General features: G+C 39.6%; 1 protein-coding gene across 1 annotated transcript; it reads left to right on the top strand.

Moving 5' to 3' along the window:
* The first annotated feature begins 1,545 nt into the window (after positions 1-1,545).
* On the top strand, positions 1,546-17,456 carry LOC122865048 (claspin). The gene is made up of 24 exons (XM_044172984.1): positions 1,546-1,835; positions 2,752-2,869; positions 3,496-3,929; positions 4,456-4,614; positions 4,965-5,018; positions 5,109-5,181; positions 5,396-5,498; positions 5,706-6,292; positions 6,768-6,956; positions 7,168-7,331; positions 7,441-7,625; positions 7,923-7,975; positions 8,223-8,416; positions 9,524-10,061; positions 10,495-10,528; positions 10,717-10,804; positions 10,916-11,055; positions 11,221-11,382; positions 11,644-11,765; positions 12,286-12,416; positions 12,688-12,808; positions 14,144-14,223; positions 14,957-15,118; positions 16,841-17,456. The coding sequence occupies exons 1-24, from the start codon at positions 1,809-1,811 to the stop codon at positions 16,967-16,969; spliced, it is 4,047 nt and encodes a 1,348-aa protein (XP_044028919.1). The 5' UTR covers positions 1,546-1,808; the 3' UTR covers positions 16,970-17,456.
* Positions 17,457-18,619: the final 1,163 nt, after the last annotated feature.

The following is an 18,619-nucleotide window of genomic DNA, read 5'->3' as shown; positions in this document are numbered from 1 at the left end:
ATGAGCAAAATATACTTAAAGTAAAAGTGCTAATAATTACGAATACTGGCCCCTGTGTGTGTTGTATTATTGTCTTAATTATATAGTTGGTAAACATGGAGCTATTTTGAACTACTTTATATTCCTGGGTAATTCAATCTATAACAATAAATTTTATTTCATGAGACTGTCATATGTTTTGTATGTAAATTGATGTTTTGTAAGTAATAACAATTTTTTTGTAAGTAATAACTATTTTGCTGAAATTTGATAAACAATAATATTGCATTATCGCCCAGCCCTAGAGTAAAGAGCATCTCCATACACGTATATAAAAAAATCCTGTCAGGATATTCACTTTAATGCAAGATGCAGATAACACACTGAATGTGCACAATGTGCTTATCTGTTGAAGAGCAAACATGTAAATGTGCAGCCCATATAATATACAGTATTCTAATCTTCTAATGTACAGAGAAAAATGAATTTTATGAATTTCACACTGAGACCTTAGTTCGAACCAACTGTCTGACGAGTAAACCAGACTTTTGTTCATAAAATATTTTAAAACGTCACAAAAGTGTTTGCAATCCAACACAAGAACAGGGGAATTAAACAGTTTTAAATGTCCAGGATGGCTGTAATTAACAAATGTATCTTGGGCTGTGTTGCAGCTAGTAGCTTTTGTAGCACTGTAGCACATTTTCTGTAAAAGATTTTTATTGTAAATTTAAACTTCTGCACAATTTTGTCAATACAATATTTTGTCCACACAGGCTTATTTTGTTGGTACTTTATACTGTGACTGTATTTTTGAATGTGCATTGTTTTCTTTTGTATGTAGCATGCTTTTGGAGGTACCGTTTCTTTTTGAGGACTTAAAGAATAAAGTATGGAAGCTTTAAATAACATTTGTATGGCACCACTCTGTTGTGTTGCGATTAGGTCTATTTATCTTTAAAATAAAAACACAGGAATGCATGAAACTGTAAGAGACTGTAATGTTAGTAGTTAAATATGAAAAATGGTAAATTAATGCTATTCCAAAGTGTGTGTTTGTGCACGTGCACATACTTCATGCCATCCCTGCATAAGTCAGTACCCCACTTGGGCCACCCCAGTCAAAAAAGTCCGGACAAGCCACTGAAACCAGGCAGTTCTTACTATCCACAAGGAAAATCTCTTTAGAACCTTAGTGGCCTTTGCAGATGTACTTTTCTCTTCCTGAACACTGACCTGTTTTTTATTAGATTAAAATCTTAAATTCCTTTGCATGAAGAATAATGTTAAAAACTCATGGTAACTATCATTACCAACAGGTGAGATCATTAATGGTGCATGCCTGGAAGCCCCCATTGCTATGTTGTTTATTCCCAAGTTAGTAGCTATTTAAGTGAATGTCTCTCTTTCTTTCAACAAAGCCTCAAATCACCCTCTCTTTTGCAGACCCCAGCCCCGCCCACTCCAGCATTCCCAGCTCTTACCAAACTGTGTCGTCAAACTGGGCGGATACAAACCTCCCCAATAGACCAATGGGAAAGCGAGAACGTCTCGATTGACACCTCGGTCACGAAAAACTGCGGGCCAGCTGTCACGGCGCGCGAAAGATCAAATTTTTTTTTTTTCCTCTATTCGGTGTGTATGGAACAGGCGGGAGGAAGAGGAACAACCCGGCTAAACGCTTTCTAAATGTGCTTTAAAAGTCTGAAATAGCCTTTTGTCACGCAGACATTTACTTTTCGACGTCTGTTGTGGCTGCCGAGATTCGTCGAAGCGTTGTCTCCGCTGGTTTATTTTACAAAAGAGCGTAAACTAGCCGGCGGATAAAGATGAGCCTGGTCCTTTCTGAACAACAGGTGAGGAAGTGCTTTCAGATATCAGTAGCTAGTTTGGACATCTATCTAACGTGAAAGTATCAAACTGGCATATATGTCCCTGTTAGTTATAAGTTATGGGAAAGGACTGGCAAGAGAAATAAGTTTGCTAATTGTAGATAGTGTTAGCGTTAGCCAGTTAGCTAGCTCGCTAGGTTAGGTTTAGCCAGCTGGGATGGTCATTGTCGTCTTGGCCTGGTCACATCGTTTAAAGCATGTTAACGAGGCATTTTACTTTGCTGACCACTGTTAAAATCTTAAATGTAAGAAGACTGTGATCTATGGGATTACTCTCGGAAATCAATCACTTGTGCCTGTGACGTTTTTTCATGTATGGTACATGTAAGCTAGCTAAGTTAACTACAACTGTTGAAAGGAAGCAATGTCGCTAGCTAACGTAACGTTAAGTTACGTGCTCATTGTTTGGTTTATTGCAAGGCGCCACTAATGTAATTTAATGTAATTTAACAGCCATTTGGCAGTCTAAAGTCACACAATCGTCTTCCATGCTTCATGTTAACTTTGCAAAGAAAATTATATATTTTTGACAAATAATGTTACAGACACATGCTACAACTTTGGTATCCTAGAAAAATTTGTGCAGTGAGTTGGACAGCTATCAGCGGTTGTAGTCTGCCACTTTAACCATGAAATTAATACCTAGTACCTTTTTGGATTTAATTAAAATATGGTTAAAATAACGTTACACAGAGCACAACAAGTAATCCTGAACACTAAAATTGGGCAGTGTGTGCCTTGGATTAAGGCTATATTAATTACAATGAATGTGGACCCTCATGTTTTCCCCTGTAGATCAGACCAAACAGACTGCAGTGCCCCCATACTACAGAAAATGCACTTCATGATGGGTTAATTCTGTTTTGTGTTATTTACCCAGGCGGAGGTGGTCCCAGCTGTGGCCCAAACTGCAACAGAGAGTGATTCAGACAGCGGGATGGGCTCTCCAGCAGAGGAGATTGTCACAAAGACAGCTAACAATAAAGAAGAGCTTCCAGGTGAAGTAACACAACAATAGATGATAATCCTGCCTGAGAGAGACAGGGCAGAGCCACTTTGCCTGTGTAAATGAGTAAACTTGTTACATATACACTGTACAATTTGGAATTTAGTGGACACTTGACCACAAAGCTTACAGTATGTGCAACGGTCAAATTACTATGTGAATGGCATCCCACGATCCACAATACTCACCTAAAGAGAAATCTGCCTGTGCCAGTCCTATGCAATTTCTCAAAATAAATGCTACGTAAAAAAAACAAAAGTGCCTAAAGGACCTGACTGCATGTACTTACAGATTAAAGATAATAATACTGTTGGTTCAAGACAACAATTATTTTGAAGAATCACATTTGTTTAAAGTGCATTTTAAAACCAAAAAAGTAAGGGCGAAGAGAGACTGAAGTTATATCAATCATTGAGTAATACTGGAGCAAACAAAAATAACATGCAAGCACGATACACAGGATAAAAAAACAGCAATAACAGAACCAATTTCAGATAAGATGAACAATTATTTTGGTTTTAGTGCCACTGCATGTGTGCATATTCATCACAAAAAAGTCTTAAATGATTTGGGATGACCACTGTGCTATTATTTTCTAACTTGTTATTTTGTTTTTAGATGATGATGATGAAGATGAAGACATCACAGTTCACAGAAAGCCTCATCGTAATGCCATTAGAGACAGTGACAGTGAGGAAGAGGAGGCAGCTGCGGAGAACAGTGTACACATGGCCGAAGCACTGGTTTTATCTGCTTCCAGCGGAGAAGAGATGGAGACTGGAGAGGCAGAAAAGAAGGGTGAGAGGAAAGAGAGAGGGGCGCAGAAGAGCAAGAGAATAAACCGTGCTCCCATTGACAGCGAAGAAAGTGAGCCTGAGCAAGAGAAATGTGGAGAAATGGAGGAGCAACAGGAGGAGGTGAGGAAGGAAGCGAAATCGTCGAAGGAACGGAAAAAGAGAGAGAAGAGCCAGAGGCATCGGGAGAAAAAGGAGAAGCGTATCAAAGCGGTGGAAAAACTGAAGAAGAAAGAGAGGTTCTCTGAAATGAATGAGGTTAGTGCAGCTTGGCTTTTCCTCTGTGGTATTTTTTGGTATTTTCTTATGCAGCTGAATTCTTTGTGCGTTGTTTTTGGTATAGTAAGGTTCCTACTGTAGTCTAGTCTGGAAATGTGTGGAGAAAAAAATGTGGACATTTTATGTCATGAGAAGTTGCACCTGAACCTTGAAAAAGTATGAATATGATAATATATGAAGTATGTATTACTGTACATGTCACTAAATATTTTCTACATATTTAGATCATTATTTCACATTCTAATGTTTGTATCCATTGGGAATAATCTTTATGTAAATGGGATATGGTTGTGTGTGTGTGTGTGTGTGTGTGTGTGTGTGTGTGTGTGTGTATAAAATTGCACTGGACACCCAAATCATCAAATTAAGGAATTAACATCTACACAAAGAACCAAAATTTGGAAATAAACTGAAATGTCAAATGTTAAACTAAGCAGAATCAAGTGATTGTTATCAAATAAGATATATCGTATAATTAAAGACAACTTTGTACCCATTTCCTCAGAACACACCTCTCTCTCGGGCTCTGAATGACAGTGGATGTCCGCTTGGCAACACAGACCTGTTTGATACTGGTCTGGACGACGATGAGGAGGAAGAGGAAGAAGAAGAGTCTTTGGATGCCATCCGAGCTGCTGTCAAGCAAAAGATGAAAAAACATAAGGTATCAAAAAGATGACTGTTTGCAGTTGGGATCGTTTATTCAATACTTCAACATTATTTCTTGTGGCTTAAGTTAATTGTATTTTTTTCTATATTTTTTAATCAGAATTGAAAGAAGAACTGTAGTTATATGAAGGCATTAGCAGGAATTTAAGCCCTTGCTTTTTTTTGTTGCTATCACTGTACTCAGCAGATACTGATATGGCACACATAATACTGGAAACAGAATTTGTTAAAGTTCATGAAATTTTGGTGAAACGTGGTGAAAAGAGTGGCACAATGTTAGCCATGTCATTTTGCAGATGTTTTCTAGACAGGCGTTTGTGTAATCAGTGTTCAATATTGCTGCAGGATCCTCTCTTGAATGAGGAAGATGAAGAGGCACCAGAGAAACCGCAGCGTGTGGTATGCAGTGCCAAGATGCTTGGAAGTGCTGTAATATTAATATCAAATACCAAAAAGCAGTTTTATTCTCAACATGTGTGATGTTTTCAGGAGAGGAAAGCTGCACGTGCCAGCAAAGAGGCAATGAAGCAGCTCCACAGTGAGTCTCAGAGGCTGGTCAGAGGTCAGTTTACAAGAAACACTTCTATTGTCTTCTATCTATTGTGGCAATGTGTGTTTTCTGATAATTACTCCTAATTTGGTTTTGCCAATTAAACCTCAAGATGGTGTAGTTTTGGATCATAATTTGAAATGTGTGGTTCTGACTTTAAAAGAGGTGTCTCATGTCTTCCATGCTACTGAGACTGCATCTTTGACGTGTTCTTCTGTCGTTATAGAGTCTGCACTTGGGCTGCCCTACCACATCCCTGAGCCGAAGACCATCGACCAGTTCTTTAAAAAGAGAGCCAGGCCAGAGGGTCCTGCCATGGCGTTGTTGAAGTAAAGACAAACATAACAGATAACACATACGTCAAGGCAACAGCTAGCCATATTGGCCAAAAATGACCATCTGTTGTCACAATTTTACCCGACAAATCTGATTTTTAGACTCGTCACCTATCCATACACACACAATCAAAATTCAGTTAAAAGTTTAAAGGCTGCCATAATAAACTAACAACTTAATGATAATCCCATTCTCTTCAGATCTACAAAGTATTCAGCCGTGATGTTGGAGACGCCATCAGCTCCACCTACCACCAACCCACCCAGTGAGCCTCTGCAGCCATCCACAGAGCAGAACTCGTCGCCTTCTCTAGATTTGTCGTCCACTCAGATCCAGCCCATACCTCATCCTGCTGCCACATCGTCCCCGCAGCAGGAGAGCCTCAACCAGGCCAGAGAACCAACTGCAAGCCTAGATCCTGACCAGGAATCTGGACTGATGCTTTACCTCTCTGAGAGTCTGCAGGAGTCAGTCACAACAGATGATATAGTGAGACCTGCTTCTGACTCTGGAAAAGAAACCTCTCCTGCACCCTTAGAACAAAATCAGATTGCAGTAATGTCTTACTCTGAAGCCCTGAAAAAAGAGCCTGAATCTGGGGCTTTGGTTGCTCAGTGTGAAAGCGCTGATCCAGCTGCAGCAGAGCCCTCAGTACAGCAACCCATCAAACCCAAGAAGGACAAATTGGCCAGACTGAAGAGGCTTGGACTGGACCCTCCACCTGTCGCTAAATTGTGTCCAGATGACGGAGCCTTTGTTCAGCTCGAGCCTCCACAGCTCAACCGTGGTGAGTGCTGAAATCCTACAAGAACCAAAGTTAAAAGAACAAAAGTAGGGCTGCATGATATGCTTAAAAAAAAAAAAAAAAAAATTATGTTGCGATTATTTAGACAGATACCACAATTGCGATTCACGATTGGTGGGAATGATAATTTTTGCATCCCAATTTACATTTTCACTGGAAAAAACTTAAAATCGTGTGACAGTTTTTGGTGTCTGTACTTAACAAACATGTTTTCTTACATTTGGAGAAGAAGCATTGTAGGCCAGGGCATCTCTGCAGCACTACAGTACTTCATTATAATGATGTTTTGTCACACCTTTTACCTATATAAAAGAATTGCAGATTTTTACTTGGCCATATTGCGATTTTGATAATATCTCGATTAATTGTGCAGCCCTAGTAAGAATGTATCATAAGTCAGAATAAGCCCTTCTACTATTACATTTAGGGTTTGTATTCACCTCTCTGCTTCAATTAGGTGTGGAGGCCCTGAAGGAGCGTTACCTTCGTCACGTCCAAGCGCCTACACGCCCTCAAAGAGAGCGTACGATGCAACTCAACATCATCCGCAAAGACAGCGCCCCGTCTGGCCAGGAAGAGTTGCACACTGAGTCAGTCACTGTCACTGTTAAAGAAGGAGCAGATGAGCCTGTGGCAACCAAACCAGGTATGGATACACATGTGATGTGCACATAGAGGCCAGGGTTTCTGGAAAATTTGAGAATTTTGACAGCTGTATTTCAGAGAGACTAGATTGTTGACCTCTTTTTGAAACATCAACGAGCAAAAGAGAAATACACTTTTTCAGGTGCAGGGCCGTGGTGCAGAGGTGGAGATTTGGTTTGCTTTCTGACAAGACTAACCTCCTCTTTTCATAGGAGAGAAGCTGCTGACTCTGAAGCAGCGCCTGCAGCTCGCCATGGCACAACGGAGACAGGAGGAGAGGGCACGCAAGGCAGAGCTGAATCGCCTAGACAATGAAGACTGTGGGGAGGAGGAAGAGGAGGAGGAAGACATGACAGATGAATCTGAGGAAGAAGAGGTGAGAGGATGTTTGTTTCTTGCTACTTTGGAACAATCAAATTACTTTATACACATTTGTGCATCTATCCCTTTGTACTCACATCAAGCCTGATCTTCTCTTTTACCAGGGTGTAGATGACTTACTGGGAGGTGATGATGGTGAGCCAGAAGAGGAGGAGGAGGAAGGCAGTGTGGCCCAGAGTATCAGGAGCCCTTCTCCTGTGGCACTGAACGGACCCTCGCCAACTCCTGACCTAGTTAACACAGATGGCACACTCATGCTGTTCCCCGGCAACTCCTGCTCTCGCACCGGGTAAGTCTTTTTACATTGTAACTTTGTGAGTGACTTTAGAGCATGCACCTTAAAAAGTTTAATGATAAAACTGCTTTAAATGAATTGACAAATCATGAGTGTGGCCATTACAGCTCACTTATCATTACTTGGTTGTCCTATTTAGGAAAATAAACTGCTTGTAAAATTGATCAAATAGCTGCATATTGGCATAATTTTTGTTGTTGCATGTAGTGTATGTTTACACTGTGTGTGTGTTTGTGTGTGTATATTTATATATAGGTAGTAAAGCTTCACATTCACTGTTCTCCTTTTTAGTGATGGTGTAAGAAGGTCTGGTCCTTCTAGACAGGACAGCAGCAATAAGATGGGTGGGTAGAGTGAAAGACCTCTGTTCAGTTTGTCCACACTTTTTACACTCAAACAGACTAATGTATAGTAATCATTAGCTAATGAGAGAAAATGCTTTAAATATAGTGATAACAGTGTTTTGTTGTTTTTTCTTTTTTTAACATTCCTTCTCATTCCATTTGAACATGCTCTATTTGGCAGGACACTTAGTATTTTCTGCAAAATTTGTACTTTCTTTTCTCACTCTCTCATCCTTCCTGTCTCCAGAAGAGGATGACTCTCTGTCCCTGGTGAAGGACAACAGCCACAACAGCAGTTTTGAGCTTGCAGGATCTATGATAACCTCCTATCAGCCTGTCAATCATCAACGCTCCACAGGAAGAAGTGTCTCCAACTCCTCCATTTTCCGTTCCTCTTCACCCTGCCTCTTCAGGCCCAGCTTCCTTGGCTCTGCCTCGAAGGTGAGATAAAAGATTTTCCAGTTTAATACTTAGGGTATTAAAAATTATATCATCAGGGGTTTGAATTCTCCCAAACTTGCCCAGGGTTAAAGGGGCAATATGTAAGATTTGGCCAGAATTTTATTTTAAAACATTCAAAAACTGTACTAATCTTATCAACAGAATGTGAAGAAGTAACAGTTCTGACGTTATGTCAGTGGCGTCAATGTATTGTGTTGCCGAGATGTCTACTGAAATTAGTATGCTAACCCACTTGCTCCGGGCTCGTTCCGGCCCGAAATATGTTGTAATACCATTTGTGCCTCGAGGGGCGATAACTAGTCAAATAGTATAGCTCAGGTAGTTCCAGCTGGGAGATGTGTGCCAGCGGCGAGTTCGCTATGTTACACAAGCTCTCTTAGCTTTTTTTGGTCTAATAAATATACAAAATAAAGTCACAAAATGTCAAGAAAGGAAATATTCTTACATCTGTTTTCCTTATCAGTAAGAAGAATACAACAGAATACACTTTCTGAATTCATGTTTCTCTCTTTCACCGAACTATTACCTCGTAAAACACACTTCATTCAAACTCCGACAGAAACAAAATAAAACTCACCAAAACCGTCTTGGTTAGTCTTTAAACAGTTTCAACAATCACCAACTCTGGTTTGGTCAAAATAAATCCTTAATCCACTGAGTTAGATGTGAAAAATATTCTGGCTGTCGCTGCTTCTGAAGCCCGACCTCCCTCTCACTCTTCTCCCGCTCGACACCATTCCTGTCCCTGCTCGCCCGGTTCTGGTTCTGGTGCTCAGTCAGCTAATAGAACCACTAAGTTAGCTGGACAGCTAACTGAGCTAACAGTTGTGACCTGATATGTGATATGCTGCCCCCTATTTATTTGGAGTATGAATTCGCCAGGTGGAGAGTAGTCTCAATTCTTACATATTGCCCCTTTTTTAAACAAATGTGTTTCCGTTCAAATTGATGTTGAGGCACACGGAAAAATCCATTTATAATAAAGGGGTGTGCAATTTTACTGACGTAATTTTCTTTATATATTTGTTTGCTCATTAAAAAATACAACCATTATAAAAGATTTTTTTTTTTTCCCTCCCCAATCAGAGTTCAGGCAAACTCTCTGAGCCCTCTCTCTGCCTCCCTGTTGAGGACTCCCAAGACTTGTATGCACCTACATCTCCAGGAGCAGATTCGGGTCCCCTGGGTGGAGCAGCTTCTGGCCCTGGTCTGGGAGGACACTCCCAAGGTCGCTTCTCCCTGGAGGACGACACCCATTCCCAGTTACTAGATGCAGACGGCTTCCTTAACGTGGGGCCACGCCCCGGTGCACCTCGCTCCCACAAGAGACAGTTGATCCTGGACAACCTGGATGAAAATGCAATGGATGCCAACATGGGGGAGCTGTTAGGGTTGTGTTCTGGTGTTTTTGGGACAGCGCAGAGCGACTCAGGTCAGGATGGAGGCCTCGAAGCAACACAGGAGGATGAGCTGCTTGGGTTGTGCTCTGGAGCGTTTCCACCAACACAGGCAGGAGAGGATCGGATGGAAACAGACAAGAGTCAGGAGAGAGGACAGGATGAAGAATCTGATAATACCATGGATCAGCTGCTGGGGTTGTGTTCAGGGAAATTTCCTAGTCCAGGTAAAGAAGTGTGTGCTGCCCCCCCCCTTTTTTTTTCCTATGAGAACACATGTACAGTTGATTTTATTTGAAACCACTGAAGGTCGAAGTCACCTATAGTAAACAAAATCTGTTTTGCAGACTGATTAAATGAATAGCTTATAAGTGAGTTACTAGCCAGACATGTCTCCAATGTAAACCTGAGTTTAACTTTTTGAAAACCAAATAGTAGATGTTATTGTGAAGAAAAATTAAATTGATAATTAAATTGATAAACTATGAAGAGCCTCAAGGATCTATAGTTTACTTCATACTTCCTTTATGTTTTTTGTTTCTATTTCTATGGTTTTCTGTATGTCCTTTACAATATTTGGAAAATTTGAGCATCTGTTTGGAATTGTTTTCCCTACAGTTACACAATATTTAGATTTGTCTCCTTTGCTGCCAATTTTAGGTTCTACTCACACGGCTTCGCCAGCACAAAACAGGTAGAGTACAAAGACCTGAAATAATCCAAAGTCAAAGATTATCATTAATGTTTTGTTGATATATAACGCTATCTCCATCTGTAAATGCTGATTACCTTTTGTGAAACTTTACAAAAACTATTAAGGGAATATTAATTGGAATATTTATATGTAATGAAAGATCCTCATAGTAATTTCTCTGTATAAAGTAAAAAGAAGCCAGAGGAGGAAGAGCAGGAGGAGGAAGAGGACTGCGAGTTCCGGCTTTTGTCAGATGTGGAAAGTCATAGTGAACAGGTAAGATTGTCAACACATGCTTCTTTGTCTCTGTTATGATTTAGCTACAAAAGTTCCATACTGGATGTATGTCTTTGTGATGCAAATGACAAGTGAATTGTGGGTTTATAGGAGGATAATGATGAAGATGGTGGAGAGGAAAACGAGGAGGATGAAGATGGAGGGGAGGACGAGGCAGAGGACAATGATGTAGAAGAGGAGGAGATGCAGGGTGTGTTCGCATCACACCGGGTTAAGAAAAAGAAGAAAATGTAAGTGTAGAATCATATATAACTTTATTTATATTTCCATACATACATAACTAATGTTATATACCTTTGGTGTTTGTCATTATAGGAAAATGGATTATAGTCATTTGCATCAGATAATCCACGCTGTAGCACAGGTTTTAATAATTTCTTGCATCTTGTTCACAGGCGCTTGACTGACTATGTGGACTCAGAGGCTGAGCTCTCAGGCAGTGACTTGGGCAGCGATGATGAGGACGGAGACAGGGGGAGCGAATACGAGGAGGAGGAGCTTCTTGAAGAGCTTCCCTCTGATGAGGAGCTGCAGGACCAGGTCAACAAGATCCACATGTGAGTAACAGATGTCATTCTATCTTGAGCATTTTATTTTTGTACAATTTTTAGCGCTGTGTTCACAGTTGAAATAATCAGTTAAGCAAATAGAAATTCTTACATCTTTGTGTGGTTGGTCCAGCCTGTAGGTGTTTGTCTCAGGTTCCTCCACCATTGCTCCAGTTATAATAGGAATATCCTCTAGAAATAATGCAAGGTGGATATCTTGTATCTTAAATTTAGTGGTAAAATTTCATTCAACCAGTATTGTTCCTACAGGAAGCAGATAATGGATGATGACAAGCGTCGTCTGAGGCTCTACCAGGAGCGTTACCTAGCTGACGGCGACCTGCACTCTGATGGCCCGGGACGAGCTCGGCGCTTCCGCTGGAAAAATATCGGTTAGTTTACAGGATGTAAATACCCTTAATACCATATACTGCTGATTAATTTAGAATTTGATTTGAATTTAGACAGTAGTCGTTAATAGAAGACATGACGAGACAAGTAGTGTGTTTCAGTTGGACTAAGAACACCTGGATTCATAGCTATTTATTTACATTTTTTGCATAGATTTTGTTACATACTAGAATAGATATTCAGTACAACTTTATTTATTCCAATTTTAATCAGCAGTTTACCACCCAGATCAACAGATGCAGACACAGATAGAAAAGAAAGAAAAACACTGTTAATCACCACACTAAAAAAGGGCTGTAGGCTTAAAAACTATGAGGAATTGGTTATACAAAAATAAAGGTATAAATATATAAAACAATAATCTAAAAAGATACACAAAATACAAAAGTGGATATTTGAGCTTTGAGTCCATCAAATCTTTTGTTACAAACTTAATTAAACTTGCTTCAAAGTTGCTTCAACAAGCCATTTAGAGTTTTTCTTTTTGAATTCTTCCTCCAGATGATGGTTTCAACATGGACAGGATGGAAGCAGAGGGCGAAGAAGAGGAGGACGATCCTGATGGTGTGGACCAGTCTGAGGTCCAGAGGAGGAAAGAGAGACTGGAGAGAGAACAATGGCTCAGAGAACAGGTAGGTTGTAGGATTTACAAATTTGTGTTTGCAAGTATTAAGAGTCCTGCACACAGATAATAGTGAGGAGCCATTAATGAAAATTGATTTTCAGTATTGAATTTGTTGATTTTAAAAATTCTACTAGGCTTAAAAGAGGGTTGTCCCTGTAAGCATACAAAGAAAAGCTAAATGTGTTCATTCACGATACATGTGGTTGAGTCATCCCCTTCCTCTGCAAGGGTGTGTTGTTATTTTGTCTTCATTCCCTTCTCTGTGTCTCTTCTCACAGTCTGAACAGAAAGCCAAGAAAGGGGAAGATTTGGATGCAGATGATGAGAAGATTGGAGAGGAAGACAGTCATTTTATGAAGCTGGCCAAGAAACTGACTGCCAAGACTCTGCAGAGAAAAGGTCTGTTTGATACGACGCCTCACAAGAAGAATCCCGTGACTTTAAAAACACCCAGATGTGTTTTTGTCCGATAATAATTACAGTAATAGTCTTATAAAGTCTCAACTTTCATTTCATTATGCAGCCCTGTGTTGTAGAATGACAAATAGATTTACCTTAAACCTTGATAGAGCAAACAAATATATGGAAACAAAACATTTAAAACACAATCACCAGACAGGTCTTTCCAAAGTTTGGGAGCATTACCTTTGTCTCTAAATCTAGACTTTGGTACGACACAGAGGGGAGCAACTGGTGATCTCAGGGAGCAAAGTGAAACACGGCAGGTTAAAAAGTCAGTGATAAGACTTGGAGTGAGGCTAGTTGAGCTTTCAAAGTTGTCAAAAATGTCCAATTGGCTCTAAAGGTCAATCGGAAGCGAGGGCAGGGATGCAAGGATCAGAGAAATAGGATCTTGTTTTTTTAGTTGCAGTAAAAATCCTGGCAGGTGAATGTTGAACAAGCTGTAGGGGAAAGATTTTACTAAATACCAGTAAACACAGCATGACAGTAGGCTCGATGGGAAGGGATGAAGGTATAAAAGATTTATAGCACAGAGAAACTTAGTTTCTAATCTTAGAGTTTTAGTTCCTAAGTTATATGCTTTTTGATGTACTCAGCACTGTCAGTTGAGACGACTTTTGAGATAAAGCAGATCCACACACACACAGATTGCACCGAAACACTGGCATGTGCCCCAGCAAACCAAATTAAACCGGACACGGAGAGGAAAGTTCTGCCAATACTGTCATTGCTAAATGGCAAGTTACTTCAGAGTGTTCATTTCCCGACAGTTGTGGCATTCTTGTCTTCCCAGAAAGAGAAATGTGACTAAAAGCGAGTGGCTACATGTAGAGTTTTTGTTACTGGCCACTTCACATTCTCAGATCCAAATGACAAAGTGGGCTCTACAACAGGATGTTAGAGTTAAAATGCCCTTTAAATCCAACTACCAGTAAACTGAAGACATAAATGTGCTTTTTCAAACACTCTGCTTTGAAAGGTGCTGTTGTTGTTGTTGTTGTTATTATTATTAATCATACAATGTATTTCAAAGTTGCAAAGTCCTTTACATCAGTGTATCAAGATTAAAACATTTTAAGACTACAAATGTAACAATGACGCAATAAAATCCCGTCATTTGACTTGTTAGTGTTGAGGTTTTTTAAGAGGAGTATTCTTTTTTTTTTTTCTTTTTTTTTGTTCTGCCATTAGTCAAATTATTGGAAAACAGGTTTACTGGACAGGTTATATTCAGGCTGTTTCACAACGTAACTTTCCAAATTTTCACACCAGAGCCCCCTGTGGCACCACAACCAGAAAAGAAGACCTCATCAGCTCTCAACCCCTTCCAGAGACCCTTGCAGCCCTTACAGGTACGTCACTGTCACTGGGGCAGAACATCCCTAATTGTTTTAAAATGGTGCATCTTGGTTTCATTTGCTGACTTTTTATTATTCTGTTTCATTTTCTTTTTCATCATATCTGTTCAACTACTTGTTGGGGATTTCTCATTTTATCACATCAGTTTAAGCTTGATTCCAGGTTAAGACAAAGAAACACACAGGAGGTATCTCTTTGTATAACATTTTTGCTGTTGCAAAAACAGATAGCATCTGACTGTATAATAGCATTACTTTATCACTTGATGGTGAAGACCTAAAGCCTTTCTTCTGGCTCTTTTGTTCTCAGACAAAATATTAAGATCTCTCTTTTTTTTTCTATGATTATGACTTGATTTTCTTTGTCTTTTAATATACATCCATGTTGTAACATTACTAGCAGCCAAATGCTGTAATTCAGAGGTTTGCTTACTGTACCAGCCACTTTGGCAGACAGGCATTCATCAAGTGTAAGGATTTAATGGGTTAGTGGCTTTTGGAGGACCAGTTTGGGTCGCAAGTGGAGAATATAGAAAGCAGTTCTGCCTTGTACTGAATTCTACTAAATGAAAACCTCCCTGAAAAGGATCCAAAATGTTGCAGAATGAGAGGTGCGAGTGGATGTTGCCGATTGGCCTTTAAATATTTAACCAACAAAGTTCATTACATATTCCCTGTGATCTGTGCAAGGTCAATCTAAGATTTATGTTTTATTGATTTCTTCCAGGTGAGGAGAGGGTCACTACTGAGTCAGCCTCATTCCGTCCTCCAGAAGCTGGCGTCGATCTCAGAGGGGAATCTTCTGGCGCCCAGAAACAGCAGAGGGTTCCTGTTTCAAACTCTGTCTCCTGAAAAGGGCAACTCGACCTCAGATGCTCCCCAGAAGCAGGTGAAAGGAATGTCACTAAACAAATGTGTTGTGTCCTCATATTCGTGCAGGTGTAGGAGTTGAGACAGAAGGAGCTTGATAGATCAAAACAACGAAACCATTCAGTCCCACGTTTGCACATATGCTGAGAAAGAATTCGAGATGTATTAAGCTGAATATACAAAATATCTTTGTACACTAAGGGGCTTGGTCAAAGTAATATTTCACCCTAAAATTTTGGTATTAGCTCATCACAGAAAGGTCAAGGTAGAATTTAATGTCATTCTCTTCATATACAGTCCTCAGTGTGTCTCTTCAGTTTTCCTGTGTACACAATAGAGAAACAAACAGCTACCAAAAGAAACAAGAATAAGGTAGTATTAAGTAGTATAACACAGGAAACTGATAGTAAGATACTAGTCATTCAGTAGATAATGTGCATTGAGTGGTAGTAAAGGGCAGTCTTGCATATAAGAATGTTAATCCCCAGTATCAATGGATTACATGCTAGACAAAGAAGTTAGTATTTGAATCTTTCAGAGAACTGACGTTCCAAAAGTCTGCAAAAACTTCACAGAACTACTAATTTAAATTTTTTTTATTTGAAAGGTGCTAGACTAAATAAACTTACTTACTAATGCAATATAATACACGTGTCAGGCATCTTACTCTTGTGTACAGTCTGTCCCAAACGTGTTTTCATGGCAGTATTAATTTTAAAGAAAAAAAAGAGACAAATTTAAAAACACATTGCAAAATCCTCTCATGCCCCACTCTGGGTCATTAAGTCATAGCTCACACTGGCCTACCTCACGCTACTTAAATGGTAACCAGTTAATGACCGTCCACAGTGACCCGTTTCACGAGCACTGCTTTCACGCAGATTGCATATGGTGGCAGCGTCATGTTTCACAAATTGTGGCTTGCAAATTGCAGAAATATTTGAATCCTACAGGGCTGGGTGCACGGGTCCCAAGAATGATGTTTGTTTTGATTTAGATAAATGTTTCAAAATGAGTGAAAGGGGGAAATGATTGCAAATGTGGTCAAACGGGCCCCAGGAGTATATGACCACTATTTGCGACTAGTAGCCAAAAGGCTGCAGTGATGATGTGAGAACCTCGTCACAGTAAGGTTATGGTTCAGTCTATCGGACAAATGTTGTCTACATTTTGTATTTGTTCAGAGGTTGATTACAAAAATCTTAAATATTTTTGACAGAAAAGCCATATTGGTAGCTAATGCTTGACTGGAAAAATGGTCAGTCATATTTTTTGGTTTCCCAATCCTGTCTGGCTGTGTCTCTTTGGCAAGATCTCACTGTTCTAAAATAAGCACAAAAACAAAATACTTTCCAAAGATCTTTGAGAGACTGCTCAGTGTGATAATCATGTGAGTGTGATGGGGGAATTTGATTCTGATGTCTTTTTAAATGTATGACACTAGGTGGAGCCAAAGCCTGCTGCTCCTATTAGATCCTACAAATACAAAGATGACTGTTGCTTGGCAGTTTTTTCCAAGAATCATGTATTAAAATATTCACCATTAACTACATTTTATTTATTTTTTTCTTTTCCACATTAGTTTTAATTTAACCACAAAACACATTTATTCATGTATTCTTTCACTACACTAATACTTATGTGCCTGTAGTCATTTTGTCAGTGTTCATCAAGGTTTCATTGTTTCGTAGAGTCTCAATGTCCTGAAAAAGCTTTAACTTTGGATGTCTTTGATCCTCAGATGATGAAGAAGAAGAGGGGGGCAGTGGGAGCAGTGAACCCAACAGCAAAAAGGGTCTGCAGGGAGAACAAACCTGCTGGACAGACTAATGGCCCCCAGAGGAGCATCTTCAACTTCCTGGACCACTGAGGTTGCAATACACTAACTGACTGATAAAGGCCAAAATTAACCAGCCATATCCAGTATTTAACCAGCCAATAAGACTTAAAGGAGGTGGTAAAATGATGGTTACGTGCCACGGTGGCTGGTAGACGTCCTCCCCTCTGTGTCCCTTTTATGATACACAAATACAGATGCTTGTATGTGTGTTTGCATGTTTACATCGCCTTAATATGGCAAACTAAAGAGCACCACTGAGGCATCTTTTTTGATGTTTTACTTTTTCTTACACACATTTGCTGTTCACTAGTTCGGCTTGTGTGTCTAAATTTTAAATCTGTTATGCCATCAGATCTGTCACTTCTTACTTGACTTAATTTGGACTGCTTGACGGAGGTCCATTTTAAAAATGTTTTATTGTGTAAATAGGATTGATTTGGTTTTTAATGGCGAGGGAGTTTTTGTATGATGATTTATTTGTTTTACATTGTAAATAAAATTGTATTTTAAGACATTGCTCTTATTGCTTTTGTCTTCTGTTGTCAGACCAGATGCGAGCTGTCGGTTCCACTTTATGTGGTCAGGTGTGTGTGTGTGTGCATGCAACAGGTATGATGGGAATTCAGTGTATTGGTGATCCCCAGACTTTTCCTCTAGCGCCATCTTCAGGTCAAAAGTGTTTAATTATCTAATACTTTGGTTTATGACAAAATACCTGCAAAACTAATTATATTCCCATCAGCCTCAGCTGTACTTTACTGCTAATTAGCTAACGTTTGCATGCTAACAGGCTAAACTAAGATGTGCTAGCATTAGCTCAAAACACCACTGTGCCTAAGTACAGCCCCACGTTGACGCCTGCATCTCTGTAGACTCTTAGTGTTTTTCATTCTCTCCTGTCTTGAGTTAACATGGGTTTTCAATGACTAAAATACAAACATGGTCTATTTGTAAAAACAACTTTTTTTGTAGAATTCAACACATTATTTGCTCTTTATGTTGTGTGTTTGGGGCTGGATAAGTTGCTTCTTTCAATGCTTTTCTGAAAAAAATGTTCACTGATTTTGTGAAGGACAGGGATTTTGTACAACAAGGCCCTCTGAGACCTCACTGGGTTATTGCTTGTAGCTTTTTCCGATTTAGACATTGCATTTCTTATTTTAAACATAATTTCCTGTAACACTCTTCCTCAGATATACTGTACATAGTTTTCAGGCCTCTTGTGGATAAGACTGTTAGTCTCGTCTTAAGTCACCACTCAACAGCAGACTTAATGTCACCACTTGACTTCAAAAGGGAAAAGTTAGTGTCTTCTATAATGATCTCTGGACTGCACACACCAAAGGTCACTGAAAACCAGTATGAAAGACAAGTTTGATATATATGTTCATAATAAACAAAAGAAAACTGAGAATTGAACTAGTGTTTCACAGCTTTCATTCCTGGTTGTGGGAGAGCTTGTAAACACCAAGTGAATCCACCTCACTCCAGAAGGCTACACTTGCTTTGCTGTAATCCACACTTTGGGATTCCTTTGACTCTTTGTTTCACTTTTTCTTCCTGGTTTAAAGCATAATTGCAGTTTAGAGACTAATGATTTGGTAAGTGGCTAATAATAGGCCGGCATTAAAGTGAGGGTCTTCTAACGAGCCCTTTCATGTTTCTCCATCTCATTAGTAG

Source organism: Siniperca chuatsi, linkage group LG17 (genome assembly GCF_020085105.1).
Source record: "Siniperca chuatsi isolate FFG_IHB_CAS linkage group LG17, ASM2008510v1, whole genome shotgun sequence".
Lineage (NCBI taxonomy): Eukaryota > Metazoa > Chordata > Actinopteri > Centrarchiformes > Sinipercidae > Siniperca > Siniperca chuatsi.
The sequence above is the reverse complement of the archived record's forward strand: the minus strand, read 5'-3'. Positions and strand labels throughout refer to the sequence as shown.

Bases quoted from the DNA above. Each gene is read 5' to 3' on its own strand.
- LOC122865048 (XM_044172984.1), top strand. From the start codon at position 1,809: ATGAGCCTGGTCCTTTCTGAACAACAG. The intron at 11,056-11,220 runs GTAAGTGTAGAA...TCTTGTTCACAG, and splicing joins GTTAAGAAAAAGAAGAAAAT to GCGCTTGACTGACTATGTGG. The intron at 12,809-14,143 runs GTCTGTTTGATA...TTTTCACACCAG, and splicing joins CAAGACTCTGCAGAGAAAAG to AGCCCCCTGTGGCACCACAA.